This window comes from Oncorhynchus mykiss, chromosome 8 (assembly GCF_013265735.2).
Source record: "Oncorhynchus mykiss isolate Arlee chromosome 8, USDA_OmykA_1.1, whole genome shotgun sequence".
Lineage (NCBI taxonomy): Eukaryota > Metazoa > Chordata > Actinopteri > Salmoniformes > Salmonidae > Oncorhynchus > Oncorhynchus mykiss.
In genome coordinates this window covers 42584869-42599845 of record NC_048572.1, presented here as the reverse complement: position 1 = coordinate 42599845, position 14977 = coordinate 42584869, and the positions used below count along the sequence as shown (strand labels likewise).

At 42.4% G+C, this 14977-nt stretch overlaps 1 protein-coding gene across 1 annotated transcript in view; it reads right to left on the bottom strand.

The window, feature by feature from the left end:
• Positions 1 to 14977, bottom strand: part of LOC110530921 (arf-GAP with SH3 domain, ANK repeat and PH domain-containing protein 1) — a 34147-nt gene that overhangs the window by 6760 nt on the left and 12410 nt on the right. The window contains exons 4-6 of the mRNA XM_036986870.1: positions 4086 to 4093; positions 3062 to 3239; positions 1114 to 1360 (exon numbers count right to left, since the gene is read on the bottom strand). Coding sequence (XP_036842765.1) covers positions 1114 to 1360; positions 3062 to 3239; positions 4086 to 4093 — 433 coding nt within the window. The remainder of the gene's footprint in view (positions 1 to 1113; positions 1361 to 3061; positions 3240 to 4085; positions 4094 to 14977) is intronic.

The window sequence follows — 14977 nt, the reverse complement described above, 5'->3', positions numbered from 1 at the left end:
TTAAGGTTTTTAAGTGCTTATCTTCTGGGGATCCAAGGAACTGCTTGTTGTATTATTTGTTATGGAAAGAAGTGGAGGGCGCTTAACCAACGTTAGTCAAGGTGCAACCCAAATTAGCATCTTTGAAAAAGAAAAGGTGCAATGATTGCACACTATCAGAAACGTAGATGAAGGCCATTGATGAAGGCCCAAACGTCAAGCTTTCAATAGTGTCTTAAATAAAATAACATGTTTTTAATGGTGAGTGAGTGTTGCACCTTTTCCTTTTCAATGTAACCTTTTTACCCCAATTGTATTTTTTTTAGGTCTGAAAACATCTGACAAACGTTGATTTTGGAGTGAACCTTCCATTAAGATAATGCAACACTTTAGTTGAAGGACCTTGTTATACTGCTTTCAAACCAGTCATAGAGCATTATGGAACTGTGTAATAATGTACATCAATCAATCAAATGTATTTATAAAGCCTTTTTACATCAGCAGATGTCACAGTGCTGTACAGAAACCCAGCAAAAAAAAAAGCAATCCATTCAGATATAGAAGCACTGTGACCAGGATAAACTCCCTAGAAAGGCAGGAACCTAGGAAGAAACCTAGAGAGGAACCAGGCTCTGAGGGGTGGACAGTCCTCTGGCTGTGCAAGGTGGAGATGCTTGATTTACAGACGTTTGTCTGGTACAATGAAATATTCCCTGTTACAATGGAATATACATGTATATACAATGGAATTCATATATTTGGAATTAACCTAAACCTGTCTTTGGTTTTATTGTGTATGTGAAAAAGAGCTACTATTTTAACACAGCAATGTGGGTGTGATTGAGTTGAGCACCAAGTGTTGGTGTATTGGTGGCGTAGCCTGCAACTATACCATTCCTTGTTAAGACTTATGGAAACTGTGCTGTGATCCTCCATAACACCTTTCTCTTATTCAGCCCTCCAAAAAGCAGCAATCTTTCGGTTGACAAAGAGACCTGATGTATTTTATAAAATACATGATTCTCAGTTGCTACTGCCATAACCAGCACCATTGGAAAGACTCCTATGCAAAGCGCATTTATTTTTTCTTTATATAATAGATTAAAATTAGATGAATAATATTATTCATATTACCTTTCCCTGCTGTCCTGCTGGGTAGTGTAGTCCCGTCAGGTCCTGGTGAGGGAGACATGTCTGTGGAGGTGTTGTAGACTGGGTTGGCAAAGGCCCCGTAGGATAGGCGCTGTTTGTCCCTGTGGGGGGTGTAACCCCCCGGGAGTGTCAGCTTGTCCTGAGGGGAGGACATACTGGAGGAGTGGCCGAAGCTCTGGGGCCGCGGAGAGCGGTCTTTTTTCACAGGACTTGGCTGTGAGGGGTCAATAGTAAGAGGTCAGAGACTGCTCATACCTATCCAGGACTGCAAGCAGAATGGCATCATATTCCCTATTGTGAATAAATACAGTACCAGTCAAAAGTTAGGACACACCTACAAATTCAAGGATTTTTCATTATTTTTATTATTTTCTACATTTTAGAATAATAGTGAAGACATCACAACTATGAAATAGCACATATGGAATCATGTAGTAACCAAAAAAGTGTTTGATTTTAGATTCTTCAAAGATGTCATCCTTTGACTTGATTGAATGCTTTTCCAACCGTCTTGAAGGAGTTCCCACATATGCTGAGCACTTGGTGACTGATTTTCCTTCACTCTGCGGATCAACTCATCCCAAACCATCTCAATTGGGTTGAGGTTGGGTGATTGTGGAGGCCAGGTCACCTGATGCAGCACCATCAATCTCCTTCTTGGTCAAATAGCCCACACAGCCTGGAGGTGTGTGGGTCATTGTCCTGTTGAAAAACAAATGATAGTCCCACTAGGCGCAAACCAGATGGGATGGCATATCAATGCAGAATGCTGTGGTAGCCATGCTGGTTAAGTGTGCCTTGAATTCTAAAAAACAGACAGTGTCACCAGCAATGCACCCCCACACCATCATACCTCCTCGTCCAATCTTCACGGTGGGAACCACACATGCGGAGATCATCAGTTCCCCTACTCTGCGTCTAACATAGACATTGCGTTTGGAACCAGAAATCTCAAATTTCGAAATCATCAGACTAAAGGACAGATTTCCACCGGTCTAATGTCCATTGCTCATGTTTCTTTGGCCAAGCAAGTCTCTGCTTCTTATTGGTGTCCTTTGGTAGTGGTTTCTTTGCAGCAATTCAACCATGAAGGCCTGATTCACACAGTCTCCTCTGAACAGTTGATGTTGAGATGTGTCTGTTACTTGAACTCTGTGAAGCATTTATTTTGGCTGCAATCTAAGGTCCAGTTAACTCTAATGAAATTATCCTCTGCAGCAGAGGTAGCTCTGGGTCTTCCTTTCCTGTGGCAGTTGTCATAAGAGCCAGTTTCATCATAGAGCTTGATGGTTTTTGCAACTGCACTTGAAGAAACTTTAAAAGTTTGACTGACCTTTACGTGTTAAAATAATGGACTGTCATTTTCTTTGCTTATTTGGACTTGTATACCACTTCTGTATACCACCCTTACCTTGTCACAACACAACAGATTGTGTCAAGCTCATTAAGAAGGAAAGAAATTCCACAAATTAAGTTTTATCAAGGCACACCTGTTAATTGAGATGCATTCCAGGTGATTACCTCATGAAGCTGGTTGAGAGAATGCCAAGAGTGTGCAAAGCTCTCATCAATGCAAAGGGTGGCTAGTTTGAAGAATGTCAAATATAAAATATATTTGATATGTTTAACACTTTTTTGGTTCTACATGATTCCATGTGTTATTTCCTAGTTTTGATTTCTACAATATTGAAAATAGTAAAAAAAATAAAGAAAATTAGTAGGTGTGTCCAAGCTTTTGACTGGTACTGTAAATAAAATATACATCAATAAAATTATCAAATAACGCCACTTTCATAACCACGTCTTCGTCCAGTGATGCCAAATTGTTTTGGAATTGTGACCACTTGAAGCTTTCTGAATTGTTTTCTCACTCGTTGTGCACTTCAGTGAATATGCTATTTAAGAATAAAATGAACACAGCTACCCTTACCTTTCCTGCCTCGGGCAGGGGCTCCATAAGCTCCGCCCCCTCGGCATAAATCTGGATAAGTAACAGCAGATCTCGGGAGCGCACCGCCTCCGACAGCTTGCCTGGAACCGCTTTGCCAGTCTGGTGGGCAAATTTGTGGTCCAGGTATTTAGCGTTGATGTACTCCTGCCTCACCGTCCTGCCATAGAGAATATAAGGTTTGTTTCTTATCATAATTATCTGTTTGCCAGTGAACTAATACTTAGGCCGGTATCAGAAATGCATTTGATTTGCACCATACAGAGATAATTTATATTTATTGACACAGTCAGGGGTGAAAGTAAGCAGGTACGGAACGGAGTCAAGTAAATAGTGGTGGTACACCGTATCGGTAAAATATAACGCTTAAGATAACAGCACTCCCTGGTTTTTTTTTTTATTTTATTTTACCTTTATTTAACCAGGCAAGTCAGTTAAGAACAAATTCTTATTTTCAATGACGGCCTGGGAACAGTGGGTTAACTGCCTGTTCAGGGGCAGAACGACCTTGTCAGCTCGGGGGTTTGAACTCGCAACCTTCCGGTTACTAGTCCAACGCTCTAACCACTAGGCTACCCGGCCGCCCGTTTGAATCTTTGAAGTTCAGATGGAACAGTTGGAAAAGTAATTGGGCACTGACTGTAGGTAGTGCAGTAAAAATAATAGACCAAATGTTCATTTTTGTCTCGGAACAGGATTAGAGAAATATGATTTCTCTCATTCAGCATCTTGAGATAATGTGAATGTGAGCTCAAGGACCGTCTTATGTAGCATAAACGTGTATTTTTTCCCCCACCAAATAAAATATGCATCCAGATTAACTGAAATGCTATCAGAAATATGTTGGATCGTTTTCACAGATTTTAAATTCCTTAAAACCAGTTTAACTGTCGTAATTTGGAAATTTTGCACAGAAAATCTCCCTGGTACCTAAACCAAATCTAATGTTATTCGTCACATGCTTCGTAAACAACAGTTGTAGACTAACAGTGAAATGCTAACTTACGGGACCTTCTAACAATGCAGAGAGTGAAAATAGAGAAAAAATAGAAAATTAAAACATAATAATAAAAGTAATAGATACACAATGAGTAACGATAACTTGGCTATATGCAAGAGGTACCAGTACCGAGTCGATGAGCAGGGATACGATGTCATTAAGGTAGATATGTACATAGAGTATAACTCGAAATAAATTGACAAATAAACAGTAGCAGCACTGTATGTGATGAGTCAAAAAAGTTAGTGCAAAAAAAGGTCGATGCAGATAGTCCGGGTAGCTATTTGCCTAACTACTTAACTAACTATTTATCAGTCTTGTGGCTTCAGGGTGGAAGCTGTTCAGGGTCCTGTTGGTTCTAGACTTGGACGTCGTTGCTCTGCGAGAGAAGCAGAAATGTAAGAGAACCTTACACATGTCAACTAGATTGTTGATGATGCATTCATTCTATAAATGTATGACATTCTGGTGAGGAAAGTCTTATTTTAGTATTCTAGAGCGTCAAGTAATGACAAGAGAAGCAGTATGTCGCCTATCTAATAACAGACAAGTTGACTAACAAATAGCCTACCAAATTTCAGAACGTATAAGCAGAAAAATATCTAAATGAGGCTTAAAAATAATTACTTTTATTACGTTCCTGTCCAGGTTACAAATGTCTCAATTGCCAAATATTATTAAACTTTCTGGTGTTTTTCTGCCACAGGTATCAAATGGCTGGTGTGCTTTTGGAATTAATTTACAGGGGATGAACGTGTGCAGCAGTGGAGGCTCCTCAGAGGAGGAAGAGGAGAACCATCCTACTGAGTGATTTTTTTTTATTCTTAGAGTGAAACATTAAAAAAGTTATAATTTTTAGACCAAACTACCCTAAATACAGTATACTTATTTAATTGATTAAAGCACACTATTTTGAAATTAAGGTCTATAGTAGCCTCAACAGCACTCCCTGGTGTAGCACAATGGTGTACCCGGAGGACAGCTAGCTTCCGTTCTCCTCTAGCTACATTGACTTCAATACAAAACCTAGGAGGCTCATGGTTCTCACCCCCTTCCATAAACTTACATGGAAAATATAAATCTAGCTGTTTTTTCTATATATCGGCAGGACAGAAAAGCTGTGTCCTGTAAGGTGACGGGAGGGGGTGTGTGTCTCTTTGTCAACAACAGTTGGTGCGCAGTCTCAAGGTTCTGCTCATCCGAGTTAGAAAACCTCATGATAAGCTGTAGACCACACTATTTCCCAAAAGAGAGCTTCCAAGAGTTTATGTATATTTTTTTGCAGCTGTCTATTTACCACCAGGCCATAAGCAAACAAGAAAATGCAGAAGCTACGCCTGGTAAGAGGAGGGGTTGGAGTGTGTGTCTATTTGTCAATAACAGCTGGTGCGCGATGTCTAATAATAAAGAAGTCTAGTGGTATTTGCTCACCTGAGGTAGAGAACCTTACGGCAAGATGTAGACCAAGAGAGTTCTCATCTGTATTATTCGTAGCCGTCTATTTACCATCACAAACCGATGCTGGCACTAAGATTGCACTCAACCAACTCTATAAGGCCATAAGCAAACAAGAAAATGCTCACCCAAATGTGGTGCTCCTAGTGGCTGGGGATTTTAATGCAGGGAAACCATTTTACCTAATTTCTATGTGCAACTAGAGGCAAAAAAAAACTCTAAATCACATCTACTCTACACAGAGATGCATACAAAGCTCTCCCTCGCCCTTCATTTGGCAAATCTGACCATAACCTCATCCTCTTAATTCCTGTTTACAAGCAAAAACTGAAACAGGAAGTACCAGTGATAAGCTCAATATGGAAGTGGTTCGATGAAGTGGATGCTAAGCTACAGGAATATTTTGCTCGCACAGATTTGAATATGTTGTGGGATTCATACTATGGCATTGATGAGTTTACCACATCAGTCACTGGCTTCATTAATAAGTGTATCGACAATGTAGTCCCCCGAGTGACCGTGCATAAATAGCCTGACCAGAAGCAATGGATTACAGGCAACATCTGAACTGAGCTAAAGGCAATGAGTGGGACACAAATTTGGATGCTTGTAAGAAATCCCGCTACGCCTGTGTACGAACAATCAAACAGGCAAAGTGTCAATACAGCACTAAGATCGAATCCTACTAAACCAGCTCTGACGCTCATCCGATATGGCAGGGCTTGCAAACTATGATGATTGACCAAGGGAATACCAGCCGCAAGCTGCCCAGTGACGCGAGTCTACCAGACAAGCTAAATGCATTCAATGCTTGGTTCAAGGCAAGCAACACTGAACCATGCATGTAGCCGATGTGAGTAAGACTTTTTAACAGGTTAACATTCACAAGGCCGCAGGCTGACCAGTTAGCAAGTGTCTTCACTGACATTTTCAACCTCCATCCAGTTTGTAGGGTGCCGTCTTTCATATGGGACATTAAACGGGTGTCTTAACCCTCTGTGGTAACTAAAGATGCCATCGCACTTATCGTAAGAGTAGGAGTGTTAACCCCAGTGTCCTGGCTAAATTCCCAATCTGGCCCACATACGATCATGGCCACCTAATCATCTCCAGCTTCTAATTGGCTCATTCATCCCCTTCCTCTTCTCTGAAACTATTCCCTTGGTAGTTGCTGTAAATTAAAATGTGTTCTCAGTCAACATACCTGGTAAATTAAGGGTTAAATAAATAAAAATAAAATGTAATACCTACATGTTTCAAGCAGACCACCATAGTCCCCATGCCCAAGAACGCCAAGGTAACCTGTCTAATGACTACGTCCTGTATGCCCTGTAGCACTCTAGCCGTGATCTGTAGCCGTGAAATGCTTTGAAAGGTTGGTCATAGCTCACATCAACACCATCATCCCAGAAACCCCTGACCCATCCCAATTTGGAAATGCCTCCAAAGATGATGCAATCTCTATTGCACTCCACACTGCCCTTTCCCAACTGGACAAAAGGAACATCTATGTGAGAATGCTGTACATTGACTACAGCTCAGCGTTCAACACCATAGTGCCCACGAAGGTCATCACTAAGCTAAGGACTCTGGAACTTAACACCTCCCTCTGCAACTGGATCCTGGACATTCTGATGGGACGCCCCTAGGTGGTGAGGGTAGGCAACTACACATCCGCCACGCTGACCCTCAACACGGGGGCCCCTCAAGGGTGCATGCTTAGCTCCCTCCTGTACTCCCTGGTCACCCTCGACTGTGTGGCCGCACACGGCTCCAACACCATCATTAAGTTTGCTGATGACACAAAGTTGTAGGCCTGATTACTGACAACAATGAGAAGGCCTACAGGGAGGAGGTTAGAGACCTGGCAGTGTGGTGCCAGGACAACAAACGCTTTCTCAACGTCAGCAAGACAAAAGAGCTGATAGTGGAATACATGAAGCCCCCATTCACATCGACGGGCTGTAGTGGATACGGTCGAGAGCCTGAAGTTCCTCGGTTTCCACATCACTAAAGACCCATCAAGGTCCAAGCACACCAACACAGTTGTGAAGAGGGCATGACAACGCCTCTTCCCCCTCAGGAGGCCGAAAAGATTTGGCATGGGTCCTCTGATCCTCAAAAAGTTCTACAGCGGCACCATAGAGAGCATCGTGACTGGCTGCATCACCCTTGGCATGGCAACTGCTCGAAGGTAGTGCGTATGGTCCAGTACATCACTGGGGCCGAGCTCCCTGTCATCCAGGACCTCTATACCAGATGATGTAAGAGGAAGGCCCTGAAAAGACTCCAGCCAAAGACTCACAAAGTCAAAGACTCACAGTCTGTTCCCTCTGCTACCGCAAGGCAAGGGGTACCGGAGTGCCAAGTCTGGGACCGAAAGCCTCCTGAACAGCTTCTACGACTGCTGAACGACTGCCATACGACTGCTGAATAGTGAATTATACAGCTACCCGGATGTTTTGTTTTTCACCCCCTACCTACATGTACATAGCACTTCAAACAATAACCTAACCAAACCTACATGTATATACAGTGCCTTGCGAAAGTATTCGCCCCCCTTGAACTTTGCGACCTTTTGCCACATTTCAGGCTTCAAACATAAAGATATAAAACTGTATTTTTTGTGAAGAATCAACAACAAGTGGGACACAATCATGAAGTGGAACAACATTTATTGGATATTTCAAACTTTTTTAACAAATCAAAAACTGAAAAATTGGGCGTGCAAAATTATTCAGCCCCTTTACTTTCAGTGCAGCAAACTCTCTCCAGAAGTTCAGTGAGGATCTCTGAATGATCCAATGTTGACCTAAATGACTAATGATGATAAATACAATCCTACTGTGTGTAATCAAGTCTCCGTATAAATGCACCTGCACTGTGATAGTCTCAGAGGTCCGTTAAAAGCGCAGAGAGCATCATGAAGAACAAGGAACACACCAGGCAGGTCCGAGATACTGTTGTGAAGAAGTTTAAAGCCGGATTTGGATACAAAAAGATTTCCCAAGCTTTAAACATCCCAAGGAGCACTGCAAGCGATAATATTGAAATGGAAGGAGTATCAGACCACTGCAAATCTACCAAGACCTGGCCGTCCCTCTAAACTTTCAGCTCATACAAGGAGAAGACTGATCAGAGATGCAGCCAAGAGGCCCATGATCACTCTGGATGAACTGCAGAGATCTACAGCTGAGGTGGGAGACTCTGTCCATAGGACAGAGGACATACGACAACAGTCGTATATTGCACAAATCTGGCCTTTATGGAAGAGTGGCAAGAAGAAAGCCATTTCTTAAAGATATCCATAAAAAGTGTCGTTTAAAGTTTGCCACAAGCCACCTGGGAGACACACCAAACATGTGGAAGAAAGTGCTCTGGTCAGATGAAACCAAAATTGAACTTTTTGGCAACAATGCAAAACGTTATGTTTGGCGTAAAAGCAACACAGCTCATCACAATGAACACACCATCCCCACTGTCAAACATGGTGGTGGCAGCATCATGGTTTGGGCCTGCTTTTCTTCAGCAGGGACAGGGAAGATGGTTAAAATTGATGGGAAGATGGATGGAGCCAAATACAGGACCATTCTGGAAGAAAACCTGATGGAGTCTGCAAAAGACCTGAGACTGGGACGGAGATTTGTCTTCCAACAAGACAATGATCCAAAACATAAAGCAAAATCTACATTGGAATGGTTCAATAATAAACATATCCAGGTGTTAGAATGGCCAAGTCAAAGTCCAGACCTGAATCCAATCGAGAATCTGTGGAAAGAACTGAAAACTGCTGTTCACAAATGCTCTCCATCCAACCTCACTGAGCTCGAGCTGTTTTGCAAGGAGGAATGGGAAAAAATGTCAGTCTCTCGATGTGCAAAACTGATAGAGACATACCCCAAGCGACTTACAGCTGTAATCGCAGCAAAAGGTGGCGCTACAAAGTATTAACTTAAGGGGGCTGAATAATTTTGCACGCCCAATTTTTCAGTTTTTGATTTGTTAAAAAAGTTTGAAATATCCAATAAATGTCGTTCCACTTCATGATTGTGTCCCACTTGTTGTTGATTCTTCCCAAAAAAAATACAGTTTTATATCTTTATGTTTGAAGCCTGAAATGTGGCAAAAGGTCGCAAAGTTCAAGGGGGCCGAATACTTTCGCAAGGCACTGTATATTCTACCCCATGGACGAGACTATTATATTCTACCCCATGGACGAGACTATTGTATAATCTATCCCATGGACGAGACTATTATATAATCTACCTCATGGACAAGAATATAATATTCTACCCCATGGACGAGACCTATTAGTGCTGTTTTTTGGTTGTCTGGTTGCAATCAGTCATGAGAACTATGCCACAACATTAGCATTTAGACTGTTTGACAATTTGCGTATTTCATACCATCCCTCATCCAACGCTTAACCCACATTAGCTGACATGGTGCCACGTTGAAAGTCACTGAGCTCTTCAGTAAGTCCATTCTACTGCCAATGTTTGTCTATGGAGATAACATAGCTGTGTGCTTGATTCTATACACCCGCCAGCAACGGGTGTGGCTGAAATAGCCAAATCCACCTATTTGAAGGGGTGTCCACGTACACCATATATACAAAAGTATCTGCAGTCTTATGAATGCTGGACTTGTGGTTCACTATGAGCAGACAAATACACCGAAAGTTGAAACTTACCGATTCTACCAGTGAAATGAAAATGCACTCATTCTAGCTTGTGGTTTGGATAATGTTGATGTTTATGACAACAACATAATGTTGCTAATATAGTAATGACGACACGCAGTGGCAGTTCCAAGGTGAAATTTCCCTTTCAACTTTTCTAATGAAAATTAAATTGAACTCCACAGACTCTCGGGTAGGGATTTGCATTTTTACCTTTCAAGACGATTCGATACCCATCTACATGGGCTCCAATACCACAGGAACAACACATTTTAGTTAGAAATGAGTCGGTGCGATTCGGTTCGATTAGAGAATGAATCGATGAGAAACAATGCATAAACACATTCATGCTGCTGATGGAGATGATGAGGGTGTGTGTGTGATGCATGTCTATGGTGTAGGTACCTAAGTCATTAAGGGGACGAGGCAACTACCACCCCCATTAAAAATGTACTCTGTAACCATTAATAATTAGGGAAAGGGGATACCTAGTCAGTTGCACAACAATGCATTCAGCTGAAATGGGTCTTCCCCATTTAACCCAACCCCTCAAATCAGAGCAGTGCGAGGGGATGCCTTAATCAACGTCCATGTCATTGGCACCCAAGGAGCAATTGCTGTTGGGGGTTAACCGCCTTGCTCAAGGGCATTTTTACACCTTGCCGGCTCGGGGAGTCGAACCAGCGATCTGCCACCTTAACTGTGTATAGTATGTCTTCACTGGCATTTTCAACCTCTCCCTGTCCGAGTCTCTAATCCCAACATGTTTCAAGCAGACCACCATAGTCCCTGTGCCCAAGAACACTAAGATAACCTGTCTAAATAACTACCGACCCATAGGCTGGTCATGGCTCACATCAAAACCATTATCCCAAAAATCCTAGATCCACTCCAATTTGCATACCGCACCAACAGATCCACAGATGATGCAATCTCTATTGCACTCCACACTGCCCTTTCCCACCTGGACAAAAGGAACACCTATGTGAGAATGCTATTCATTGACTACAGCTCAGCGTTCAACACCGTGGTGCCCTCAAAGCTCATCAATAAGCTAAGGACCCTGGGACAAAACACCTCCCTCCTTCCCTCCTGTACTCCCTGTTCACTCATGACTGCACGGCCAGGCACGACTCCAACACCATTATTAAGTTCGCTGATGACACAACAGTGGTAGGCCTGATCACCGACAACGATGAGACAGCCTATAGGGAGGAGGTCAGAGACCTGACAGTGTGGTGCAAGGACAAGAACCTCTCCCTCAATGTGATCAAGACAAAGGAGAAGATTGTGGACTACAGGAAAAGGAGAAATGGGCACGCCCCCACTCTCATCGACGGGGCTGTAGTGGAGCAGGTTGAGAACTTCCTTGGCGTCCACATGACCAACAAACTAACATGGTCCAAGCACACCAAGACAGTAGTGAAGAGTGTACGACAAACCTATTCCCCCTCACGAGACAGAAAAGATTTGGCATGGGTCCTCAGATCCTCAAAAGGTTTTACAGCTGCACCATCGTTGCTTCACTGCCTGGTATGGCAACTAAGCGGCCCAGACCGCAAGGCAATACAGAGGATAGTGCGTACAGCCCAGTACATCACCGGGGCCAAGCTTCCTTCCATCCAGGACCTCTGTACCAGGCGGTGTCAGAGGAAGGCCCTAAAATGTGTCAAAGACTCCAGCCACCCTAGTCATAGACTGTTCTCTCTGCTACCGCACGGCAAGCGGTACCGGAGCGCCAAGTATAGGTCCAAGAGGCTTCTAAACAGCTTCTACCCCCCAAGCCATAAGTCTCCTGAACAGCTAATCAAATGCCAACCCGGACTATTTGCATTGCCCCCATCCCCCCCACCCTCTGCTGCTACTCTTTGTTATGATCTATGCATAGTCACTTTAATAACTCTACCTACATGTACATATTACCTCAATTACCTCGACACCGGTGCACACGCACATTGACAATACCAGTACCCCCTGTAAATAGCCTCGCTATTGTTATTTTACTGCTGCTCTTTATTTGTTATTCTTATCTCTTACTTTTTTTGATAAGTATTTTCTTCAAACTGCATTGCTGGTTAAGGGCTTGTAAGTAAGCATTCCACAGTAAGGTCTACCTGTTGTATTCAGCGCATGTGACAAATACAATTTGATTATACAGACAAAATACATTTCAGTTTAAGAGATCACTGCAGTGCAATGAACCCAGTGTGCCAACATCAAAAGACCATCATGCACCTCTTCTCTGCCCCAGGTGATTCATCACTTTTGCCTTGCATTTCCCCAAGAGAATATGAACACACTAGGAAACCAGAGAGTTGTCAACTGGAAGCCTAAATAGAGGCATTCAAATGATTCAAAGTGAAAACAATGGCCTATAATAGACCGACAACTGCGTCATAGCAATCTGTGAGCTCATCGGTCTTCCTTTACGTTCCAATGCATTCGCCACAGTTGACCAATTAGCTGATGTAGATCTCATTGCAAGCCCGTTTTTTTGAGGATTTTATTGGACAAAGGCATAGGTTACAGAGCATGTTGAGCATTGGTGGACAGGAAAAGAAGCAACACTCGCTCACCATTAAATATTCTGTTTTATTTAGAAAGAGATTCTGAAGAAGGCTATGAAGGCCGAAAAATCTATCTTTTAAACTTGCTTAATAAAACTACCCATTTTTAATAGCTAGTGAGCGTTGCACCTTTTCCTGTTCAATTATGTTTGCATATTTTTAGGTTGCACCTCTACTCACGTTGGTTGAACACCCTCTACTTCTTTCCATGGTGAACATTGGTCACAGTTCGCCCAACCAGGGCTAACAACGTGTTAAAATTCCAGTAGCATCATTGTAGCCTCTAATATATCATAATTTAAATAATTTGCATTGTGCTGTTTCACATCACTGGTTCACTTTACTACACATAATGCTTATACACAAATTCCCCAGTAAAAACATGTAGTCTACTTTATGTCCTTCCTAACTTCCCCATTGGCTTCTCCCATTCTGAGTTGAGTTTGAGTTTGAGTTTATTTTTACAGGGACAGTGCACATTAATCAACTTTCAGTCAAAGTGCCGGTTTTAGCCAGCCGGCTAATTTTCAACCGCAGTCCCTGGGCAGGTTATTAAAAACAATTACAATATAGACAATAGCAGCATAGAACAAGCAAGACATAGCAACATAGGACAAGCAAGACGTAGCATACAGACAGAGCAACATAAAACAAAAAGCAGCAAGGGGGTTTTCTGTTTAACAAAAATATTGAGTGGAGGGGGAGCCAGGCCATTAAGGATCTTGAATACAAGACATGCGTCGGTGTATTGCACAAGATTTTCCCAACTCAATTCTGTCTATCCCTTTTCTGAGGACAAATTATTTTCAAAGTGGCTGCGTGGCAAAATTGTCTGGACACCTCTTCCCGATCAACTGAACCTTTTGTGCATGTGTGGGATTCTCTACTTAACAAACAAGCCCAAACTCTGGTCTAAACGCGCAGATCATTCGGGTTCACTAGACTTAGAACAGGCTACTCCGGCGTTGCAATCAAATTGTGCTGTGCTTCATGATTATTGAGAAGCAAAATAACATTTGCATGTTATTTGTGGTCAAAACGCAGAACAGGCTACTCTGGCAAATTTCAATCATGTGCAGTCTATCAAATCTTGGGGTGTTGCATGATCATTGAGAAGCGAAATAACAGTTGTTTTTCCCCAATGCAATGTGTAGACTGCGTCATGATTATGTTTGTGCTACTACAATGTCCTTAGGTTGTACAATACATCCTAAATTAACCTACAATAAAAAAATATATTTTCAAATGTTATTTTTCAGAGTTTTTATTTAAGCCGTTTAGAAATGAGGCAGAGACGTAAATAAACTAACACACATAAACTAACACACAACACATGCTGTTAACCGAGTAGGAGTTTTCACTGGGTGATAAGTGACTGCATCCGTTTTGTAACTGGGTGCCCCCGTTTTGTAACGAGTGCCACTGTAACAGTAATGCTTCCGTCCCTCTCCTTGCCCCAACCTGGGCTTGAACCAAGGACCCTCTGAACACATCAACAATTCCTACAAGAAGCACCGTTACCTATCGCTCTGCAAATGCCACCACAAATCCAACTTTTCAGAGCGAGTGTTACACTTAACACTGCTAACTATCTAGCCATTTCCCATTAGTTACACCCCGTTCAAAGCAGAAGTCAAGCACGTGGAGTATTATTTTTTATTTAACTAGGAAAGTCAGTTAAGAACAAATTATAATTTACAATAACGGCCAAGGAACGACAGCTCGGGGATTCGATCTAGCAACCTTTCAGTTACTGGTCCAATGCTCTAACAACTAGGCTACCTGCCGCCCCAAAAGTAGAGTAATGAGAGTTTCATAGTTTTTGCATGAATAAGGGTTTGCGCTTAATCTGCCTTCACACTGAAAACTAGTTTGAAAGTTCAAACATTTATTTTATGGAAAATATATGTTCCTTAATGATGCAACATGCTGCCTTATTGACAATATGACCGGTGCAGATTACTGTTCGATTAGAGAAGGGCTCCATCACAGGTTTTGCCCAGTCACGTCACGGGCCATTACCCGGTGCACCCCAGGTTAGCCTAATCGAACTCCCTGATTTTTACTGAGAGGAGGCGTGGCAAGTTTGCTCTGCCATCCAAAGCTATATGGTTACAAGTTGTGTAGCGAGCAGTGTGGGAATGACATTTCTAAATTCTTACAAAACAGACAAGGTGGAATTGTAGGCCTACATT